Here is a 22,887-nt window from a genome sequence, read left to right as displayed (position 1 = left end):
TGATCGGTATCCCTTTGCAGTTTGCATTGGTCTTCTAACGAGTTAACTATAGATTTTTATTTTATCCTGTGCACCCAGGCCTAAATGCAAGTCATTGATATACACAGCAAACAGAATGGCCCCAGAATTGAACCCTTTGGGATACCACTGCTTACTTCCAACCACTCGAAAAAAATGCAACTCTGCTTTTTCCTTCTAACTAAATTGTATTCCAGTTTGCTATCTTCCCCTAATCTTCTCTAATAATCTACCGTGTGGTAACTTGTCAAAGGCTTTCCTAAAGTCCATGTACACTACACTTCCACTGCACTTGCACGTCTATCAGGTCTATTACCACCATACATCCACTCAACAGAATCTGGAAATATCACTTGCAGGGCCGTGGCAATTTCACAACCTGAATTCCATTCGGTTCCCAGGATGCATCCCATTGGGATCTGGCACTTGCCCAACTAACTTTCCTAAAATGTTCCATTTCTCCCAATGTAATATTACACATCTCACTCTAAAATCAAGAACTCATGAGGAGAGGTGGGTTTTGATGTATAAGCATTTGTCTTTAGCATCTGAATTTGATGGGTCATGGAGACAGCTGGTAATCTAAAACTGATGCAAATCCACTTGTCCTTGGCCCGCAACCTTTTAGCAAGGAATGAAAGGTAGCAGAAATGGAGAAAGAGACTCTAAACCCACCTGTACAAGTGAACATCTGCAAATGATTTACTATTGTTAATGGCAAATACACAGAGGAACCCTTCTCCTGTCCTCATGTACTGATCCCTCATAGCGCTATACTCTTCTTGACCTGCTGTGTCCAGAATGTCTAATAAACATGTTTCACCGTCAATCACTACCTGCTTCCTATAGGAGTCCTGAGGGGAAAAACAGAACACAAATTTACTTTAATAAATATCGTTATTTCAAGAATTACATTTATTTCAATCGTCATCTTAAACAGACAATAAAAGTTTAACTGCATAATTTGAGAACCAAAATGCATATGTATTTAATCCAGCCTTAGATGCCGGTGTTCAATTTCTGGACTCTTGTGATGGAATGGTAAGCAACCAACTGAACATAGAGTCAGCTGGAAGGACAGAATGATGCAGAATAGGCAGACAGATAACAAAAAAATAAGCATGTTTAATCCTTTAAAGCTCGTGTTTCTTGTGGGCACAGTTCCAAGCAATGACAATGTCAACAACATGTATTTATATAGCGCCTTCAACATAGTAAAACATCCCAAAGCACGTCACAGGAGTGTTAAGACAAAAAAAATCGACACCAAGCCACACAAGAAGAAATTATGGCAGATGACCATAAGCTTGGTCAGAGGTAGGTTTTAAGGAGCGTCTTAAAGGAGGAAAGAGAGGTAGAGAGGCGAAGAGGTTTAGGCAGGGAGTTCCAGCGCTTGAGGCTGAGGCAGTGAAGGCACGGCCACCACTGATTGAACAGGGATGCTCACGGGGACAGAATTTGAGGAGCACAGATATCTCGGGGGGTTGTGAGGCTGAAGGAGATAGAGAGAGGAGAGACCATGGAGGGATTTGTAAACAAGGATAAGAATTTTGAAAATCGAGGCGTTGCTTAACCAGGATCTGGTGTAGGTCAGCGAGCACAGGGGTGATGGGTGAGCGGGACTTGGTCCAAGTTAGGACATGGGCAGCCAAGTTTTGGATCACCTCTAGTTTACGTAGGGTAGAATGTAGGAGGCCAGCCAGGAATGCGTTGGAGTAGTCAAGTCTAGATGAGGGTTTCAGCAGCAGATGAGCTGAGGCAGGGGTGGAGACGGGTGATGTTAGGGAGGTGGAAATAGGCGGTCTTAGTTATGCCGTGGATGTAGTCAAAAGATAATTTCCAGGGCAAATACGACGCCTAGGTTGCAGACAGTCTGGTTCAGCCTCAGACCGATGCTAGGGAGAGGGAGAGTTGGTGGCTAGGAGACGCAGTTTGTGGCGGGGACCAAAGACAATGGGCCCAAATATGGCCCTCCGGTTTTCTCGGCGCACCTCCGAGCCCCTGCCGACATTTTACATCAGAAGCAGCGGCAAAAAAGATCCGTGCGATCATGGCCGACTCTCAGGCCATCTGTGGAGCTGGCATGGCACAGAACAAGGGGTGGCGGCTAGGTCCCGGCGCTGAAAACAGTGCCGGGACCTCTGCATTCATGTGCAGTAGCTCCTGGCAGGCCATTTCTGCAAATGCGTGCTGCAGGCTGTGTGGGAGGGGCCGAAGCAAGCCGCCCCTAGCCCTGGCCGAATGGGCTCCCTCATCGGCAGTCTCCTGCGTTCCCTAAGGTAGGACTTCTATTTTTTATTTGTTATTTACTGATTGATTTTGGTGCTTTAGGTGCAGGGTTCCTTCTATTTTTTTTATTTGTTATTTATTGATTGCTTATTACTTTGGTCTTGGTGTTTTAGGAGCAGGGTTCCTTCTATTTTCTGTGTTAATTAATTGCTTATTACTTTTTGTGCTTTGTTTGGTGCTTGGTGATGCTTTAAATGTAGTTACTTGCGCCGATTCCTTAACTGTAAGTAAGGTCTTTCTGTGCAGACAAAAGTGGACACATATGCTGCCCTAAGTTAGTTTAGTACAACTTCTTTCTGGCCAAATTGGCATAAATGGTGCAAACGGTTGGGAACGCCCTCTTTTGAAAAAAGAATTGACCTAACAAAAAACCTAACTAACTCACTTACACTGGCGCAAGTTAAATGGCCATATTTGCAACTAAAAGGATACACCAGAAAAATCAAGTTACACCAAAAGAAACGGTGCAACTCATGGGGAAATTTGGGCCCAAAGGCTTCGGTCTTCAATATTTGACTCTAGGGGGAAGATTCACCAACAAGAAAACAGTTGGTGAAGCTTCCCCACTAGTATTCGGTGCAAATTTTCTGAACTGGGACATAATGTTGAGCTGCAACTGCTAGAGTTCTCCAGTCTTGGCATGACAGGCAAGTTTGGCTTATGCAAACTGGTTCGTAGAAGCATTGAGCATTGTAGACTGTTCCCAAAGCCATTTCATTATAAGTCCAACAAGAAAATCTACAAATGGCTAGCGAACCAGGAAAAGTAAACTACTGGAAGGTAGGAGAACATTTAGGGGTCAAAAATAACAGCATTAGGTTTACAGCCAGATAGACAAGTGAAAAATAAGAATCGGGGATGGAAACAAGCAAATGAAATGGGACCCAGCTCAGATTTGTACAGAAAAGATGGCAGATAAAACAGCAGACTTGCAGGCAAGTCTGAGATGAAGAGGGTGTAGACTACAACAGATTCTGTGGGTACAAAGGAAGCTGCAGGAAAAGTGAAGAAAACACTATTAAAATGGCAACTGTTTTGAAAGAGCTCATGGGAGTCAAAGTTAATAAGTCATCAGGCCCGGATGATCTACACTTTAGTTATGAAACAGCAGAAGCACTAAGCACAATTTTCCAGAATTCTTTGGAAACAGGAAATCCACGAACTGGAGGATGGTGAATGTTACACGCCTGCTCAAAAAGGGGAAAGTGAAGAGTCACGAAATTACAGATTAATCAACTGCAAGTCAGTAACAGGAAGGTTCCTAGAGACTATAAGGGTCAAAGGTTAATACTTAGAAAGCTGTGGGTTAATCAGGAACAGTTAATGTGAAAGACAGGTTATACTTTACTAATTTTATCAAATTCTTCAAGGAATTATCGAGCACAGTCAAGGTGAACACAGTGGATGGGATACATTTGGACTTGTGTGTGGGGCTCAGTGAGTAGCACTGTCGCCTCTGAGTCAGGAGGTTGTGGGTTCAAATCCCACTCCAGAGACTCGAGCAAAAGATATCTAGGCTGGCTCTCTGCAGTGCTGAGGGAGCGCTGCACTGGCGGAGGTGCTGTCTTTCAGATGCGACGTTAAACCGAGGCCCCGTCTGCCCTCTCAGGTGGACATAAAAGATCCCATGATACTATTCAAAGAAAAGCAGAGGAGTTAAGCACGGTGACCTGGCCAATATTTATCCCTCAATCAACGTAACAAAAAAACAGATTATTTGGTTGTCAGATTTATGTTTGTGGGACTTTGCTGTGCGCAAATTGGCTGCCGCATTTCCCACATTACAACAATGACTTTATAGCTAATGAAATATTTTGAAGTGCAGTCACTGTTATTGTTGTTGAAATATCACCAACGATGTCGCCGCAAGATCCTACAAATCCTCTAGGAGGACAGGTGCACCAACATCAGCATGCTCGACCAGGCTAACATCCCCAGCATTGAAGCACTGACCACACTCGATCAGCTCCGCTGGGCAGGCCACATAGTTTGCATGCCAAACACGAGACTTCCAAAGCAAGTGCTCTACTCGTAGCGCCTTCATGGCAAACGAACCAAAGGTGGGCAGCGGAAATGCTACAAGAACATCCTCAAACCTCCCTGATAAAGTGTGACATCCCCACTGACACTGGGAGTCCCTGGCCCAAGACCACCCTAAGTGGAGGAAGTGTATCTGAAAGGGCGCTGAGCACCTAGAGTCTCAGCGCTGAGAGCATGCAGAAATCAAGCGCAGGCAGCGGAAAGAGCGTGCAACAAACTAGTCCCACCCACCCCTTCCCTCAACAACTATCTGTCCCACCTGTGACAGAGTCTGTGGCTCTCGTATTGGACTGTTCAGCCACCAAAGAACTCACTTCAGGAGTGGAAGCAAGTCTTCCTCGATTCCGAGGGACTGCCTATGATGATGTTGTAATATAGAGAAATATAGCAACCATTTGCAAACAGCAAGTCCCCAAAAACAGCAACGAAATAATGACCAGATAATCTGATTTAGTGATGTTGGTTGAGCTATGAATATTAGCCAGGGCGCCCAGAGAGAACTCCCTTGCTCCTCTTCAAAACAGTGCCATGGGATCTTTTACATACACCCAAGAGGGAAGATGGGGCCTTGACTCAACGTCTCATCCGAAAGACGGCACCGCTGACAGTACAGCACTCCCTCAGTACTGCACAAGTATCAGCTTAGATTATGTGCTCAAAAGTCTCTGGAGTGGGACTTGGAACCCTCAACCACCTAACTCAGAGGGCTACCATAGAGCCACGAGACCTAGGTGTCATGGTACATCAGTCATTGAAAGTTGGCATGCAGGTACAGCAGGCGGTGAAGGCGGCAAATGGCATGTTGGCCTTCATAGCGAGAGGATTTGAGTATAGGAGCAAGGAAGTCTTACTGCAGTTGTACAGGGCCTTGGTGAGGCCACACCTTGAAAATTGTGTAGTTTTGGTCTCCTAGTCTGAGGAAGGACATTCTTGCTATTGAGGGAATGCAGCAAAGATTCACCAGACTGATTCCTGAGATGGCAGGACTGACATATGAAGAAAGACTGGATTGACTAGGCTTATATTCACTGGAATTTAGAATAATGAGAGGGGATCTCATAGAAACATATAAAATTCTGACGGGATTGGACAGGTTAGATGCAGGAAGAATGTTCCCAATGTTGGGGAAGTCCAGAACCAGGGGTCACAGTCTAAGGATAAGGGGTAAGCCATTTAGGACCGAGATGAAGATAAACTCCTTCACTCAGAGAATTGTGAAGCTGTGGAATTCTCTACCACAGAAAGTCGTTGAGGCCAGTTCGTTAGATATATTCAAAAGGGAGTTAGATGCGGCCCTTACGGCTAAAGGGATCAAGGAGTATGGAGAGAAAACAGGAATGGGGTACTGAAGTTGCATGATCAGCCATGATCATATTGAATGGTGGTGCAGGCTCGAAGGGCCGAATAGCCTACGCCTGCACATATTTTCTATGTTTCTATGGCTGATAAGATACTGGGTTATATATAGAGACTGAAGATGATTCTGTACATGAATTGGCTACAGTTGGAGTAGTGAATGTTATCGGTGCCAATAAGAGAGAACACTGGAGTTTTGGAATAGTGCAACACTTTTTTTGAAAGACTCGAGAAACTTTTTTTTTACTACAGCAAAGAATACAGTATAATTTCAAAGTCAAACGTCGATAAAAATCTGCCTAAATTACTTTAAGAACCTACCCCCGCCCCACACACTCACTGGACTGAGCCCACTTACCTCAATTGTTGGATCGTATTCATCCACAAAGTGGTTCTGAATCAACTGGATGGTTAAGGCACTCTTTCCCACACCACCAGCTCCTACCACTACCAGTTTGTATTCCGTCATTTCCTGCTTCCCTCAGCGGCCAACCTGAAAATGGAAAAAGGTGGGAATATTAGTTATAATATGAGTTATCAGTAGGGTTTCAGTAAACTGCAAAGGCGGACTTGTGAAATTTTCCTAAGAGATCCACTGGAACTGGGACAAACACCTGGCAGAGTCATTATTAATTTTGTCTCACAAACTTGGGCTGTGTCTGGGGAGTATCTTGAGCTTTCCAAGTGTCAGCTGTGGCTCAGTGGGTAGCACTCTCACCCGAGTCAGAAGGTTGTGGGTTCAAGTCCATTCCAGAGACTTGAGCACAAAAAAGAAATCTAGGTCGACACTTCAGTGCAGTGCTGAGGGTGCGCTGCACTGTCGGAGGCGCCGTCTTTCAGAGGAGCCCTTAAACCAAGGCCCTACCTTCTGCTCTCTCAAGTGGACGTAAAATATCCCATGGCACTATTTCGAAGAAGAGCAGGGGGGGCTATCCCTGGTGTCCTGGTCAATATTTATCCCTCAATCAACTTAACAAAAAAAATGATTATCTGTCATTATCACACTGCTGTTTGTGGGAGCTTGCAAGTTGGCTGCCGCGTTTCCATATTACAACAGTGACTATACTCCGAAAGTACTTAATTGGCTGTAAAGCTCTTTCAGACGTCTGGTGGTCGTGAAAGGCACTATATAAATCCAAGTCTTTCTTTTCTTTTTATATAATATTATGAAGTGTTCGTGGTGACAGGTTTGTTACTACAGGTGATAATGCTGAGAGAAATTGTGGTGATGAATTAAGAGCATAAAAGCACTGAGCTATAATGATTTAAGCAAATCATTTCCTGCAGCACACTAAGTTAACTGCAGTTATGTTTGATTACGGTTAGCCAGTTGTGATTTCTACAGCTACAAGTAGAGTTTTAAGTTACTTTTTTTTTTAAATAGTAGGCCAGGAAATATTGCGACAGATCAAATTATGCTCTTCGGAACCGCTTGGCTTAATGCGATCCACCCAGATGCATATTTTCTCGTGCATGGTCTATTAGGTGCAATAAAAATCACCATGAATAAACAACAACTTGTATTTATATAGCGCATTTAACATAATAAAACGTCCCAAGGCGCTTCACAGGAAAGAAACTTTCAAAACAAGTTCCTTAAAAAACATTTTTTTTTCTTAAACTCAACATATTTTCACGGTCATCGTCACATCTTGGTGCGTACTCCTGAAACTGAAAAAAGAAAATTGATGCCTGGCAGCTTTGATGCTATATTCATCACAATATACCTCTCACTGATACCATGCACTAGAAAATGGCCACTTTTAACAAGGCAAGAATTATTTCCGAAAAAAAGTCAAGTACAACACTGGTCGTTGTACAGCCAACCAGAAAGGAGCGTCCTTAAACAGTGCCCTTAAACACATACAGATTCTGAACAGAACACCGAGGAAAGTCCAACACTTGGTTTTCCCATTTACAGCTATTTGTATTTTGCACGAGAGACTATCTGGGTGCTGTGCCTGTGTGTCAGCACTTAGTACAATAAATACAAGACTGGAAATTTTTCATCTGATCTACTGTTAAAAATAGAAGTCAAAGTTTAATTTATTTAACGGAGGTCAGCAACTCCCAAGCGGTGTGGTTACCAGACCAAAACAAATAGCAGTGGCTGTTGGGAATGTTGTGGATGGGGACAAAGGAAGAGGGGTTGGAATTTGCCAAGGAATACCTTGCTCAAAACACATTATGGAGCATTACAGATTAGCGGGAATCAAGAGTCAGATGAGATTTTTAAGCTTTAAATAAATGTAGCCATATTACTGACCAAAATGATGACTGAATAATTCAATAGTCACACAATCTTATAATCTTAAGTCTTTGTCACAAATTCACAACACCATAAATTTACTGTCATACTGTATTCATTCCATACAGCATCAGAAAGGAATTTTGAAAATTAAATGCCAGACTGAGTCACCAGTGGTAAGAAAGAGGACTTAAAAAGAACACACATGATTATGCATCCCTTCAAGTTAACTTAAGAGGTCACCTGAACCATTCAACTGAGTTACTGGCTTATAATTTACCTTTGAGATTTCAGTTATCCTCCTTGTACACAGAGCACCTCGAAAGACATTTACTGTTGAGATGAGCATGTGTGGATGGCACAACCCAAAAACAGAGCAAAGCCTTCACCATTCAATATCCACGAGCAAGTTCTATCGATTAAATTGTACGGCACAGTTTGGTATCCTGCACAGATCAGACACAGAGCACTCAGGAGAAAATGGTTGTGCCATTTGCTGGATTTTAATAGCTGAGTAAAAGGGACCACCAAACATGCCCATTTAGAACTAGCAAAGTACCAGCCTGGATACTATTCCCTGTACAAGATCCTCCTTCCCAGCACAGCCCTATAGCAGGAGGTAAATGGCGATACAAAAAGAAAGATGGTTATACACCTCCTTCCCAGGCACCACAAGAAGTGTGACTCACTCAGAAAAGGCAGGCTAACCCCATTGCACTCGATGCCAGTGAAATTCCCCTGAATGACCGCTTTAGTTCTCTAAACTGACCTGCATGAATGCATGCTTCTGTATATGCCAAGCAAACACTATAAATAACTGCAGTGAACCAACTCATGATCTTTTCTTTAAATAAAAAAGGGAAACAAAACAGGTGTATACAGAAGGCCGCTCAGACCTTCCAGCAACTAGTCCATTCTCCCATAACATAATCATCGCTGTTCAGAAGGGCAAATGGCAGATTATAGACCACTTGTGCCAAATCCAGTGTCTGTCAAATTAGTCAACTAAACTCCAGCAGAAACTGGTATAACTCCCAACTTAAAACTGCCCCAGAAACATCCTACTTTACATCCACCTCCATGTTATTAAAAAGCATAGCAATATCTAATGCACACCAGAAGGCCAAATGAGGAATGCGTGAACCAGAACCCAATCTTCCAACTCCACTTGCGGTAGACCTCAAGAGCCAATGCAAGATATAAACTCCACTCTTCCCTCATTGACTGGGGGATGAGAGGCTTTCTATGGAATGCAAGGTGACACACTTCTGACCATTAACATCTGTAAGCATGTCTCTCCCTCCCGCCGCACCCCCCAACAAAACGGGTCTATTAAATGGAAAACCATGTAGTATCTACCTTATCCTGAACAAATTAGTTTGAAGTGTAAGGAGGCTTAGCAGCAAAATGCCGCTACTAATAGACACTTGTTCGTATCATAGAAATTTACAGCACGGAAGGAAGCCATTTCGACCCATCGTGGCCGTGCCAGCCGACAAAGAGCTATCCAGCCAAATTCCACTTTCCAGCTCTTCGTCCTTATCCCTGTAGGCTGCTGTATATTTGTTTTATATTGTTATTGATTTTGAATTATCACTTGCTAATGGTCTCTCCTTTTCTCTGCCTCCCCTAGGCACCGATTCCTGTTGAGGCAGAGAAACACTGGAGGGAAACTTCAGTGAAAGCTTGCATTTATATAGCACTTTACCATAGTAAAAATGTCCCAAGGTGCTTCACAGAAGCAGTATCAAACAAAACGGTCTTGGTGACGGTGTGGTCGGAAGCTCATCTTGAGATCAAATACAGCACCAAGTTTGCAAACTGTCTGACCAGGCCTCAGACAGTGACAGTGACCAGGGACATGGCTGGAATCAGTAGCTAGGGAACGCGCTTTGTGGTGGAGACCGAAGACAATGGTTTTGGTCGTCCCAATATTTAGTTCAAGGAAAATTCTGCTCATCCAGGACTGGATTTCAGACAAGCAACATGACAAATCAGACAGTGGAGGGGTTGAGCGGGGTAGCGGTGAGGTAGAGCTGGGTGTCGTCAGCGTACATGTGAAACCTGACATCGTGTTTCAAGGTGATGTCGCCAAGGGACAGCATGTAGTAACCCCTACCCGTGCCATCACTTATCAACTCTCTCCTCGAAATGGATGCTTAAATGGACTTCAGAAGCTTGTAAATGGAGTTAATAAAAACAAGAACTACAAAATAAAATTTAGTGGAGCCCAAGAAGCAAGTCTGTGTAGGCAACTACTGATGGGGGCACAAACCAGAGCTGCTTTTTTACGACATGAAAAGTCATAAAGCCCGTTACAGCCATCTTAGTTGATGGTAATTCAGCTTCCTTGTGTAATCAGATTCTGAATAAGTTCCCCTGATAAGCAGCTTTTTCCCTCCGCCACTTTTCCCTCCTCCTGTCCTGACTCATGCAGGAGTACAGCTGTACAGGTGCTGGTCTCTCTCTTGTAATCATTCAACTGGCCATTCTTCATGTGTGAGCCTAGACAGCGAGTGCCGGCAGGCTATTCAACCACAAGAGGACATCACAGCTGACCGGGACAAAGATTCCTGGAAAGTGGAAGCCGTGGCCAAATTTTCTCCTCCTGGCCAAGAGGTGCTGAGTCCTAATGTAGTGGCTCGACTCAGCATAAATGGGCTAACTCGACATAAACTGGGAGCTGTTTCTGGGGCCTTCTGCCCTGTCTTGCTCCAATACATGCTGCCTTTTCCAACTAAGGCAATGGAGCACAGCTCTTCTGTTAAAGAAACTACCAAAAAACAGAAGTTAATTGTATTTCTTTAAAATAATTTTTTTTTTTAAAAACAGGACTGATTGTCAAGACTTCCACTGTTCACTGACATTGCCAGCAGAATGCATGACTGCAGCCAACACCTTGGTATTACAACACCCCAGATTTGCTTCAAGTGGTTTTGATGGGCACATGTCTCCCAGTATTCAGTGGTATGTCCCCACCAAAGCACATTCTCCTCCCTCCAAGCCTACCTATTTCAGTTAGGAAAATCAGTCACCCACTACACAAAAAAAATCAAGGGACAACATCCCTTTAGATTGTTTCGTCATGTTGCAACCCCAAAAATAACCTCCATGTGATCAATCCCCGCTCCCAGCAACTTAAAAGGGTCTCCCTGTCCCAAAGTATCAGTTAATTGTGCCCCTATAAGTTTTCTGAAAAAGGCAGCAATTATAGCAATTACTTGCACTTCTGCAAGAGCCATGTGACTGCCGAATGAGGGCATAATGTGTAGAGGAAACTTCACAGAAGGGTAAATATAACCCTACAAGGCAAGTAGGTCATCATCATAGACAATCCCTCAAAGCGAGGATGACTTGCTTCCACGCCAAAAAGGAATGAGTTTACAGGTGTTTCAATGAAGGACCTAATATTCTGGATCCTGAACTACATCTTGGAGGTGGAAAACGCCTGTGTGTGGATTTTTTTAACGTGTGGTGGCCGTTGCACACCAGCCACCACATGGGCTTGACAGAGCTAGGCCTTGGTCCAGTGGCAAGGATTACCCAAGACGACTGGAGACCTGCTCTACTGCAAGGACTGAGCGCGCACACATATAGCAGTATGGGCTGGCCCGTGCTGCCCCTGAGCTCTCGCCTCTTCTGGGCCCCGAACTCTCTCCTCTCCTGGGCCCCGGTCACTTCCTTCTGGAAACTCTTGCCGCTCCTTTGCCCCTCCTGCTGTTCCTGCCCACACTGCAATCAGCGACCTGACTTCACAGCCGTCGCCCTCCTGCAGTGGTATGCCGCCACACGTTGCTCCCTCTGATGGCCCCGGCCTGCTGATGGTCTTGCAGGCCGGGACTGCGCCGATTTCTGGGCTGGGCCGCCCGCCGCACACTGCTCCCTCTAATGCAGCCTTTCAATCACAGCAAGTCCTCTTCCTCAAAATGGGCTAACTCAACTCTTCGCAAGTAGGTAATCCTCTTTTCTTCTACAGATCACATTCTACGTATACCATGGGAGACTGACCAAGTAGTGAGGAGGAGGGATAAAGACTCCAGTCTTTCAGAATGAACTGCCAAATTAATCATCGTCCAGGTCAGCCAAATCCAAATACTATTTAGTGAAGATATGAGAGTTACTTCATGAAACTGCCTTATAGATTACCTATGGATAACGGTTTCAAGGATGCCTGGTAAGCAGCAGTGGAATTGGCGAAACAACCTCTCAGTAATCCTGTAGGTGCCTTGGTGACTGAATATAAAATACAAATCAAGGAAAACACATGAACATTTAGAAATGCATGAGATAATCAAGGACAGCGAGCATGATTCATTAAAGGCACAATGTGTTTGGATTTTCAAATGGTATTTAATGAGATACCTCAACTATTCAGATGCTTTCTATGGACATAGCAGCATAGAATGAATGCTAATGGACAGGAAACAAAGGATTAGGGAGTCAATGGATGTTGCACGGTTTGGAGAAGGGTTAAAAATGATGTACTGAATTGGGGAAGGGTTAAAAGTGGTGTACCCAAGCACTAGATCATTTGCTGACGCCACACAAGTAGTGGGTTTGGCAAATAACAAAGCAGGCTATAAAAGGCTTCAGGACATGGACAGGTTGGTGGTAGCAGATGCAACTTAATGTGAAAGTGCAAGGTAATTCATTTTGGGAACAAACACATGGAATGGCAGCATACACACCAGAAAGATGCTGAAGGGTGCAGAAGAGAGAGAGACCTGTAAGCAGCCAATTACCTGAAATTGCGAGTGAGTACAGGTAGATAATGCCATTAAAAAAGGGCCAATAGCGCTCTGGGTTTTATAAATAGGGACATGGAGTACAAAAACACAGATAGTGATGTGTGTACAATGCAATATCACCATGCTTAGTGTCACTGCACCAGGATGATACCAGAGAAGAAAAATTGAAGCTATGAGGAAAGATTTGACAAAACTGGGATTACTTGCACTGGGTCAGAGAAGATTTAAAAGAATGTTTTTTTAAAAAGTTACAAACGGTTTGATAGGGTGAAGAAAGGCAGACAATTTCCTCTGGAGTAAGTCAGAAGAGGGGACGACAATTTGAAAGGGTCACTAAGAGCAAGGAGAGAGGGGAGGAGCAATGTCTTTATGCAGAGAGTTGATGGAGCACAGAATGCTTTCACAGGGAGTAGTTGAGGCAGAGGCCACTGCGTCTTTCAACGGATGAGTGGGCAAATATTTGAAGCAGAGAAAGTTACAGGGCCACAACCGAGACCAAAGCAGTGGGATTAATTCTGGATTGGTTGAGCAAAGTGCAACAGTCTGAATGGCCTCCTTCTGTGCTGTAAACTTCGCTGTCAACTTTCTTGGTAACTAGCTTACCAAGAAGCAGAGAGATTTGGCCTAGAGTAAGACACAATCGCTGCAATTTATGAAGGATAAAAAGGGATCAAAATTTCTTCACAAAGGAAACACATTTTTTCTAAATACCACGATTGTCATACTACTTGTCCAGAGGCATAATAACTTACTCTGCATCAGAGTTTGAAAATGTCAGAGAGGCCATTCATTTTAAATGGGTTAACAACTTTGTTAAAATAGCATAAAGCTTTAGCTCTGGATGAGGTTTCTCAGTTGAAGCAGCAGCCAAGCTCCTGTAACATGGTATGTACCTGCTCGATGGCTGCCTGAGCCTTCACAAACCTGAAGTATGGATAGATGCCCCATAACCAGGATGGGTTGCAATGATGGATAGAGATTGCATAAAAGCCATGGGGCTGAAGAAAGTTTGAATGCGACCACCCAACATTGTCAGCTACAACCTTGAAAAGTAAACCCAAGATAGCTTCACTGGATGTCATGGGACATTGGTTGGACTCGCTCTTGGATCATATGTTCTTGCCTCAGATGCCCTGCAGGCCTCTCCAAAACCCTTCTTTCCTTCAGCAGTAATTCTGATAACACTTCTAAAAATGTTGATGTGAAAAGAGGCATCCTTTAGAAGTATTATGGGCAGGCAGTCTCTTGGACTAAACATCTGAATAATTTACAGCAGCGTCACCATTGTGAACCATTTCCTGTAAATTAATGTCTTCATCACTTGGAGATTGAGGATAAGACAGTGTCCTGACATTTTGGGGCACAAAATCCCCTCTCTGACCCAACAGTCACTAAAGACCAAAGCAGATAGAGCCCACGGTGTCTCAGTTGCTCAGATAACACCTAGAAACTGCAGGGGTTCAGCTCAAAAATACTCTCCTCCATGGATGCCGGGTTTGCCAACTGACCATTCATCTGGGCACATTCAATATTGGAGGAACAGATTTACTGCTGAGGGAAATAAGGGTTTTGGAGGGGCCTGCAGGGCATCTGGGGCAAGAATATATGATCCAACAAGAGAGAGTCCAACCAATGTCCCATGACATTCAATGACATTACCATCACCAAATCCCCCATCAACATCACTATTGACCAGAAACCAACCACATAAATGCTGTGGCAACAAGATATTCTGCACAAGTGACTCACCTCCTGACTCCCCAAAGCTTTTCCACCATCATGGCACTAACTCATCATCATAGGCAGTCCAAAAATGAGCACTCAGGTGATCGATGAACTCACTTTAAATGGTGGAAGATGCCTGTGCGTGAATTCTTTTAGCATGGGGTAGCCATTGCACACCAGCCACCACATGGGCCCGACGGAGCACGGTCTTGATCCAGTGGCAAGGGGATCCAAGACTGGAGACTAGGCTCCACCGCATGTGCCAATACTACACACAAACTCAAACATACTTCTACTATCCTCCTTCCTTCCTCCCTCCCTCCCTCCCACAGGACCTTGATACCATTTCATTGGCACTACATTCATCATCCTAAACATTCACTCCCTCCATCACCAGCGCACCATTTCTGCAGTGCGTACCAGCTACAAGATGCACTGTAGCAACTCGCCAAGGCTTCTTCAGCAGCACCTCCTAAACTCGCGACCTCTACTGCCTAGAAAGACAAGAGTAGCAGGTGCATGGGAACACTATCATCTCCAAGTTACACACCATCCTTCCTTCGTTGTCGCTGGGTCAAACTCCTGGAACTCCCTCCCTAACAGCACTGTGGGAGTACCTTCACTGCACGGGCTGCAGCGGTTCAAGGCAGCGGCTCACCTTCTCAAGAGCAAGAAATGCTGGTCTTTCCAGCGACGTCCACATTCCACGAATGAATAATTTAAAAAATGCCCTAGTCTGAGCAACAAACCCTATCACGGTGTGCTGCTTGAAGCTACAGCCAAACCAGAAAAGGCTGTTGCTCCTGCCCCATCTGTAGACTGGGCAGCTTGGTGCCAGTGCAGACATTTGCCAAAAATGCTGCTTGCAGTCTTACAACATTTCCACCACTTGCCTGCCCTTCGAAATCAGATGTTGCAATGCAAGAGAGTTTTAAAGGGAGGTTCTCCCTTTACGTGATCCTCCCCATCTCCACACCCCCGCCTCAAAGAAAAATACATGGCACTATGCCAGGCCACTCCAGTGGTGATCTGCAAAATAACTACATTTTAACCCTGCGGCTTTTTAAGAGATGGATTTTTTTTTATTACTATGATCAATTAAAATGTCCTACTGAAAGCATAACAGAATTTTGTTTTTAAAAAAACTTGGTCACAAATATTAATCTTTCATGGTGGAAATGCTGATCAGATCACAACAACACAAAGAAATTGATATATGTTAAATGAGATAGCAAAGGATAAATATACTGTATTACATGTATACAAACTAAAACTATGCTCAAGTTATAATACTGAACGTTTTCAAACCAGAACATATTGTATCAGATACGCAGTGGAACTTATACGAACACCACCACAATTAAGAAATGATCAGAACAGCATAGACTCAAAAGAATGCACCTGATTCTCAGTATTCATTCTATTCAATGGTTGCCCTGACGTCCTGATATGGTACAATGCAACAGAGCCCTATAATGTGCACCAAGGAGCAATTCAATGCATGTTACTCCCATAATCCACTACATGCTGAACTCGCATTCTCAGTCACACCACTGTGGGCAGATGCCCAGAACAGGCCAGAGGATTCCAAAAATCCAACAGTCACCATACATCTCCTAATCATCTCCGAGCAAGCAATTCCATACCAGGACTGCCAAGAGTTTTGAGAACAGGTTGTCCAAGGAAGCCATACATGTAGAGACCTTGGATAGACAGCAGATATCTTTCAAATGCAATGCCAGAAATAGAAACGACCAATTCATTACATCAGGCCAGCTTTGAAGATTTACAAGAACTACTATTTCCAAGAAAGTGTCCAGATTAAATTTGCATTTAGCACAGGCAGTCAAATGAGACACAACGAATGATTTTAGATGAGTGCTTCTGGATTAGTTAAGCAAAACACACAGCCGAGGCCAGCTCCTCTGCCATCCCGCATGAATACCGGATGAGGGCAGGATTGGACGTGGTTGTAACGCTTCTATTAATAGCGAAGGCAACGTCCGATCAAACCTCACACATGAATAATGGCCACCAGGGAGGGTTATTAGCTGAAGACCATGCATGAATTCAAACCCATACCCCAACTCCCAGGATATCCATCTCCCTGGGCACAGCCCATCTCCTGGGATATCACTCCCCAAGCTCGCAATGCATCTCCTGGTAGATCCCTCTCCCCTGGCCCATACCCCATCTCCTGGGTATATCCCTCCCCCCAGGCCCATACCCCATCTCCTGATAAATCCCTCTCCCCAGGCCCATACCCCATACCCTGGGGTATCCCTCCCCAAGCTCGCAGCCCATCTTTTGACATATCCCCAGGTTTGTGTCCCAATTTCAGAAGCTCATCCCCATGTACTGATATAACACCATTCGTATCTTCCAGTGTATCCCTCTCCTCAGGCCTGAATCTCTCTCTCCAGTAGGTCCGTAGCCCATTCCCAGCGTAGCTCACTGCTCAGGCCGCAACCCACACCCCTTCCCCAGGACTGTACAACCGTACTTCCCCTGCCTCTTCAACCACCTTTCGCACAACGACCAATCTTCTCTCCTCTAACCTTCCCCAGGACCCCCTACCCACTCCCCCTACCACGCTCCCACCCTTTCCCCCCCACACCTCTTCTCTCTCCCCATCACCCTGTACTCCCTTCCCTCTCCCCACACACCAATGCCTACCCTCTCCCCAGACCCACACAGCGGACCCCACCCTCTCCCCACACATCCCGAGCGAACCATCTTCCCCCATCTCCCCAGATTGTTGCCCTGTCCCCACTCACCCCCCCCCCCTCCCCCCACTCACCCTCACTCACCAGCCCAGGTGCCGGGCGGGGTGTGGGAGTAAAAGCGGCATTCCGAGCATGCGCAGTATCGTCGGCCTGCCGGGCCGCTAACGGCTGTGGCCCCACCCCCGGGCCTATCTCCTCTCCTTTCCCCCTCCCGGGTGGGCCTTATCCACCCCCTCCCCCGCGTCTCTCTCTTTTTCTCCTCCCCCTCCCGGGTGGGTCTCTTTCACCTTTCCCCTCCCCCCTCCCCTCCCCTCCCCCGGATCTCTCTCTTCTTCCCACCTGCCCCAGGTCACACTCTTCTCTCCCCCCTCCAGGGTCTCTCCCCCCTCCAGGGTCTCTCTCCTCTCCTCTCCTCTCCTCTCCTCTCCTCTCCTCTCCTCTCCTCTCCTCTCCTCTCCTCTCCCCCTTTCCCCCTTTCCCCCATTCCCCCCCCCCCCCCGGGTCTCTTTCCTCTCTCCCTTCTCCCCCCCGGGTCTCTCTCCTCTCTCCCTTCTCCCCCCCCCCGGGGTCACTCTCTCCTCTTCCCCCTGGGCCCAGGTCTCTCCCTCTCCCTCCCCCCCAGCCCAGGTCTCCCTCTCCCCCCCCCCCAGGTCTCTCTCTCCCCACCCGTCTCTCACCTCCTCCCCCCCGTCTCTCACCTCCTTCCCCCCCCCCCCGTCTCTCACCTCCCCTTCCCCCCCCCCCCCGTCTCTCACCTCCTCCCCGTCTCTCTCCTCTCTTCCCCCCCGTCTCTCTCCTCTCTTTTCTCCCCTCCCCCACTCCGTCTCTCCCCTCCCCCCCCCCGTCTCTCTCCTCCCCCTCCCCCCCCCGTCTCTCACCTCCTCTCCAACCCCCCCCCCCCCCCCGTCTCTCACCTCCTCTCCAACCCCCCCCCATCTCTCACCTCCTCTCCAACCCCCCCCCCGTCTCTCACCTCCTCTCTCTCCTCCCCCCCCCCCGTCTCTCACCTCCTCTCCAACCCCCCCCCCATCTCTCACCTCCTCTCCAACCCCCCCCCCGTCTCTCACCTCCTCTCTCTCCTCCCCCCCCCCCCCCCCCCAGGCCCAGGTCTCTCACCTCCAACCCCCCCCCCCCAGGCCTCTCACCTCCTTTCCCCCCCCCCCCCACCCCCCCCACCCCCACAGGCCCGGGTCTCTCTCCTCCCACCCCCACAGGCGGTCTCTCTCCTCCTCTCTCACCCCCCCAGGTCTCTCTCTCTCTATCTCTCTTCCCCCCCACCCCCGGATCTCTCTCTCACACACAACCCCCCCCCCCCCCCCAGGTCTCTCTCTCTATCTCTCTTCGCCCCCACCCCCGGATCTCTCTCTCTCACACAACCCCCCCCCCCAGTCTCTCTCTCTCTCTCTCTCTCTCTCTATCTCTCTTTCCCCCCCCCACCCCCGGATCTCTCTCTTCTCTCCCCACCCCCACCGCAGGCCTTTCTTTCTTTCTTTCTCTCTTTCTCTTTCTCTTCCCTCCCCCCTAAAGGCCCGGCTCTCTCTCTCTCTCTCTCTCTCTCTCCCCCCTCCAGGCCCGGGTCTGCCTCCTCCTCCTCCTCCTCCTCCTCCTCCTCCTCCTCCCCGGGCCTCTCTCTCTCTCTCTCTCCCCCTCTCCCCCTCTCTCCCCCCCCCTCCCTCCTCCCCCCCCCCCCCCCCCCCCTGGGCTTGGGTCTCTCTCTTTCCCCCCCCACCCCCGGACCCAGGTCTGGGTCTCAATTCCCCCTCCCCCTGGGTCTGGGTCTCACTCCCCCTGGGCCCGGGTCTGGGTCTCACTCCCCTCCCCCTGGGCCTGAGTCTGGGTCTCATTCCCCCTCCCCCTGGGCCCGGGTCTGGGTCTCTCTCATGCCTGGGCCCGGGTCTGGGTCTCTCTCTCTCTCTCTCCTCTCCCCTCCCCGGGCTCGGGTCTCTCTCTCTTCCCCCTGGGCCCGGGTCTCTCTCTCTCTCTTCCCCCTGGGCCTCTCTCCCCCCCTGGGCCCAGGTCTGGGTCTCTCTCCCCCCCCCTGGGCCCGGGTCTCTTTCCCCCCTGGGCCTGGGCCCGGGTCTGGGTCTCTCTCTCTCTCTCTCTCTCTCTCCCCCCCTGGGCCCGGATCTGGGTCTCTCTCTCTTCCCCCCTGGGCCCGGATCTGGGTCTCTCTCTCTTCCCCCCCTGGGCCCGGATCTGGGTCTCTCTCTCTTCTCCCCTGGGCCCGGATCTGGGTCTCTCTCTCTCTTCCCCCCTGGGCCCGGATCTGGGTCTCTCTCTCTTCCCCCCTGGGCCCGGATCTGGGTCTCTCTCTCTTCCCCCCCTGGGCCCGGATCTCTCTCTCTCTTCCCCCCTGGGCCCGGGTCTGGGTCTCTCTCCCCCCTGGGCCCGGGTCTGGGTCTCTCTCTCTCTTCCCCCCTGGGCCCGGGTCTGGGTCTCTCTCTCTCTCTCTCTCTCTTCCCCCCTGGGCCCGGGTCTGGGTCTCTCTCCCCCCCGGGCCCGGGTCTGGGTCTCTCTCCCCCCCGGGCCCGGGTCTGGGTCTCTCTCCCCCCCGGGCCCGGGTCTGGGTCTCTCTCCCCCCCGGGCCCGGGTCTGGGTCTCTCTCCCCCCCGGGCCCGGGTCTGGGTCTCTCTCCCCCCCGGGCCCGGGTCTCTCTCCCCCCCGGGCCCGGGTCTGGGTCTCTCTCCCCCCCGGGCCCGGGTCTGGGTCTCTCTCCCCCCCGGGCCCGGGTCTGGGTCTCTCTCCCCCCCGGGCCCGGGTCTGGGTCTCTCTCCCCCCTGGGCCCGGGTCTGGGTCTCTCTCCCCCCTGGGCCCGGGTCTGGGTCTCTCTCCCCCCTGGGCCCGGGTCTGGGTCTCTCTCCCCCCTGGGCCCGGGTCTGGGTCTCTCTCCCCCCTGGGCCTGGGTCTCTCTCCCCCCTGGGCCCGGGTCTGGGTCTCTCTTCCCCCCTGGGCCCGGGTCTGGGTCTCTCTCCCCCCCTGGGCCCGGGTCTGGGTCTCTCTCCCCCCTGGGCCCGGGTCTGGGTCTCTCTCCCCCCTGGGCCAGGGTCTGGGTCTCTCTCCCCCCTGGGCCAGGGTCTGGGTCTCTCTCCCCCCTGGGCCTGGGTCTCTCTCCCCCCTGGGCCAGGGTCTGGGTCTCTCTCCCCCCTGAGCCCGGGTCTGGGTCTCTCTCCCCCCTGGGCCCGGGTCTGGGTCTCTCTCCCCCCTGGGCCTGGGTCTCTCTCCCCCCTGGGCCAGGGTCTGGGTCTCTCTCCCCCCCTGGGCCAGGGTCTGGGTCTCTCTCCCCCCTGGGCCAGGGTCTGAGTCTCTCTCCCCCCTGGGCCAGGGTCTGAGTCTCTCTCCCCCCTGGGCCAGGGTCTGAGTCTCTCTCCCCCGCTCCCTCCGCCCCACCACAACTTTCTGTCCCGAACACCGTCAGTACGGGGGGATTTCCTCCCCCCTCGGCCTGCAGCCCGTCCCCCGGACAGCAGCCAGCGCGTACCGTGGCTCTCAGACGCTCCTCGAGCCGCCTCCCGCAGACATCGCCACTCTGGTGTTCAGGCGCAAGCCGCCCCTCACCTTCTGGGACCGCGGGCCGCCCGAGCTGCGCAGGCGCAGTGCGCGCAAGGGCCTCTGGGACATGTAGTCTTCGGGCTTGCGGGCGTGCGCGGTGACGTCAGCGTCCGCCCGGAGTTATAAATAGCCCATATAAAAGCAGGGAGCGACTGAGCGGCCTGCACTCAGTGCTGACTGGCAGCAGCAGGCTGCGGGAGCTGGCACATCTTCAGCAAAATCCATCTCACAAAGATCAATAATGATCAGTGCACCTCACATCATCTTTATCAGATTTCTGGGTGACCATGTGGTCTGTGTATGAAGATTGAGGCATGCACTGACACCAAGCATGTGAAACTACAGATATACCCAACAACACACATCTTTATATCCAGAAGGGACTGATTTAAAAGTTATATTTTAACCTCAAGTATATATTCCATTTGCATTTCATTCTCAAGTTTTCAACACAATCTAAACTCCATAACGTTAGTGTTTTGTAACTTGCTCCCAGGTATTCATTTTTTGCCTTGTAATCATTCCCAGAAATCCATTATTATATGTTCCATATATAACTAATTTGAATCTCGCCTTTTAATAGCTCCCAGGGCTCCAGGGCGCTCTGCAGTGGGCAGGGTGTTGAGAATTCTCCACTTTCTGGATGTGAAGGCACATTGCGCTGGTTAATGAGTAGTAACTATGCAAGTTTCTTTTTGAGCCTTAATGCATTTAAAAAATATATATTACCCACATACTGGGTTTCAGCCAACATTGTTATGTCCTCTTACAGGACAAGCCTTGCAGTATAAATGACTCAATGCCTTGCTGTCAGCTTGAATTCAATCCACTGTGTAGTTGGTCAGGGCTTAAAATACAATCTGCTTTGACATCGCCTATGAATGACATCGGGTCTAGAATACAAAAAGCTCTCCATGTCAATCTAGCAGACATTAAGCATGGCTTGCAGTCTGCATTTCATGTAGAATTATGAGGGCTAAAACCCAGATTGGCCTCAGCTATAGAGAGAGCCACCTCAGCTGGAGACTCTGTAAACCATATTTAGTCAGGATTAAGAATGTCCAATTAGCATACTGTATGTGGTGGTCCTAAATTAAAGCAGCATCTACTTGAAGCTGATGAGGCAGTGGCACAGAGCCCTCCATTACACTGAATTCACAATCTGTTGACATCATTGAAGATGTGTGTACAGCATCTGTCTATAATTATGTCAACATTTTGCGCATAGCATGTATTTCCTGTGTCATCCACTTTGCATCTGAGAAAGACAGATTGGAATATTTTCTTAATGATGTGAGACTAGGGGCTGTGCAGAAGCAAATGTATTTAGGTGCCCATGAACTAAAAATCACTAAATCACTAAAAGCTAGTGCACAGGTACAAAAAATAATCAAAAAGACGACTGAAATGTTGGCCTTTATCTCAAGGGGGCTGGAATTCAAAGTGAGGAAGTGATGCTTCAGTTGGACAGAACATTGGTCAGACCCCATCTGGAGTACTGCGATCAGTTAAATATCTTACAGTTTAAAATGAACTCCCAGACATGACACACAAACACGATGACAAGAGCAAGATATAAACTGTATATAAGTGTTTAATCATAGGTAAGAGAGTGGATCATTCCGCCCCTTGAGCCTATTCCGCCATTCAATTAGATCATGGGTGATCTGTTCCTCAACTCTATTTATCTGCCTTTGCTTCATAAAGAAAGAAAGACTTGCATTTATATAGCACCTTTCACAATCTCGAGGATGTCCCAAAGCCACTTGAAGTGTAGTCACTGTTGGAATTTAGGAAAAATAGTAGCCAATTTGCACTCCCCACAAAGAGAAATGTGATAATGACATTTTTTTTTGTGATGTTGATTGGGGGATAAATATTAGCCAGGACACTGGGGATAACACTCCTGCTCTTCTTTGAAAATATTCACCTGAGCAAGCAGACAGGACCTCAGCTTAACATCTCATCCAAAAGACAGCACCACCAACAGTGCAGCACTGGAGTATCTGCCTAGATTTTTGTGCTCAAGTTTCTGGAGTGGGACTTGAACCCACATCCTTATGACTTAGAGGCAGGCCACTTATCCCTTGATACACTTACCTAACAAAAATCTATTGATCTCAGTCTTGAAAATGTCAATTGACTCAGCATCCCCACCCTTTTGAGGGAGAGTGTACCATATATCTAC

General features: G+C 48.4%; 1 protein-coding gene across 3 annotated transcripts in view; it reads right to left on the bottom strand.

The window, feature by feature from the left end:
• Positions 1 to 20,726, bottom strand: part of nras (NRAS proto-oncogene, GTPase) — a 39,179-nt gene extending 18,453 nt beyond the window's left edge. Inside the window, exons 1-3 of one of the 3 annotated variants that reach the window (XM_070858842.1) lie at positions 20,629 to 20,726; positions 6,062 to 6,196; positions 694 to 872 (exon numbers count right to left, since the gene is read on the bottom strand). In XM_070858842.1, coding sequence (XP_070714943.1) covers positions 694 to 872; positions 6,062 to 6,172 — 290 coding nt within the window. In that variant the 5' untranslated portion in view covers positions 6,173 to 6,196; positions 20,629 to 20,726. Of the gene's footprint in view, positions 1 to 693; positions 873 to 6,061; positions 6,197 to 8,231; positions 8,329 to 20,628 lie in introns of those variants that run through there. The other 2 variants (XM_070858844.1, XM_070858843.1) reach the window with 2 other exon arrangements.
• Between the last annotated feature and the right edge of the window lie 2,161 nt (positions 20,727 to 22,887).

The sequence above is a fragment of the Pristiophorus japonicus genome, chromosome 17 (genome assembly GCF_044704955.1).
Source record: "Pristiophorus japonicus isolate sPriJap1 chromosome 17, sPriJap1.hap1, whole genome shotgun sequence".
NCBI classification, from domain to species: domain Eukaryota; kingdom Metazoa; phylum Chordata; class Chondrichthyes; family Pristiophoridae; genus Pristiophorus; species Pristiophorus japonicus.
Note: the sequence above shows the minus strand (reverse complement) of the source record. Positions and strands in the feature narration are given on the sequence as shown.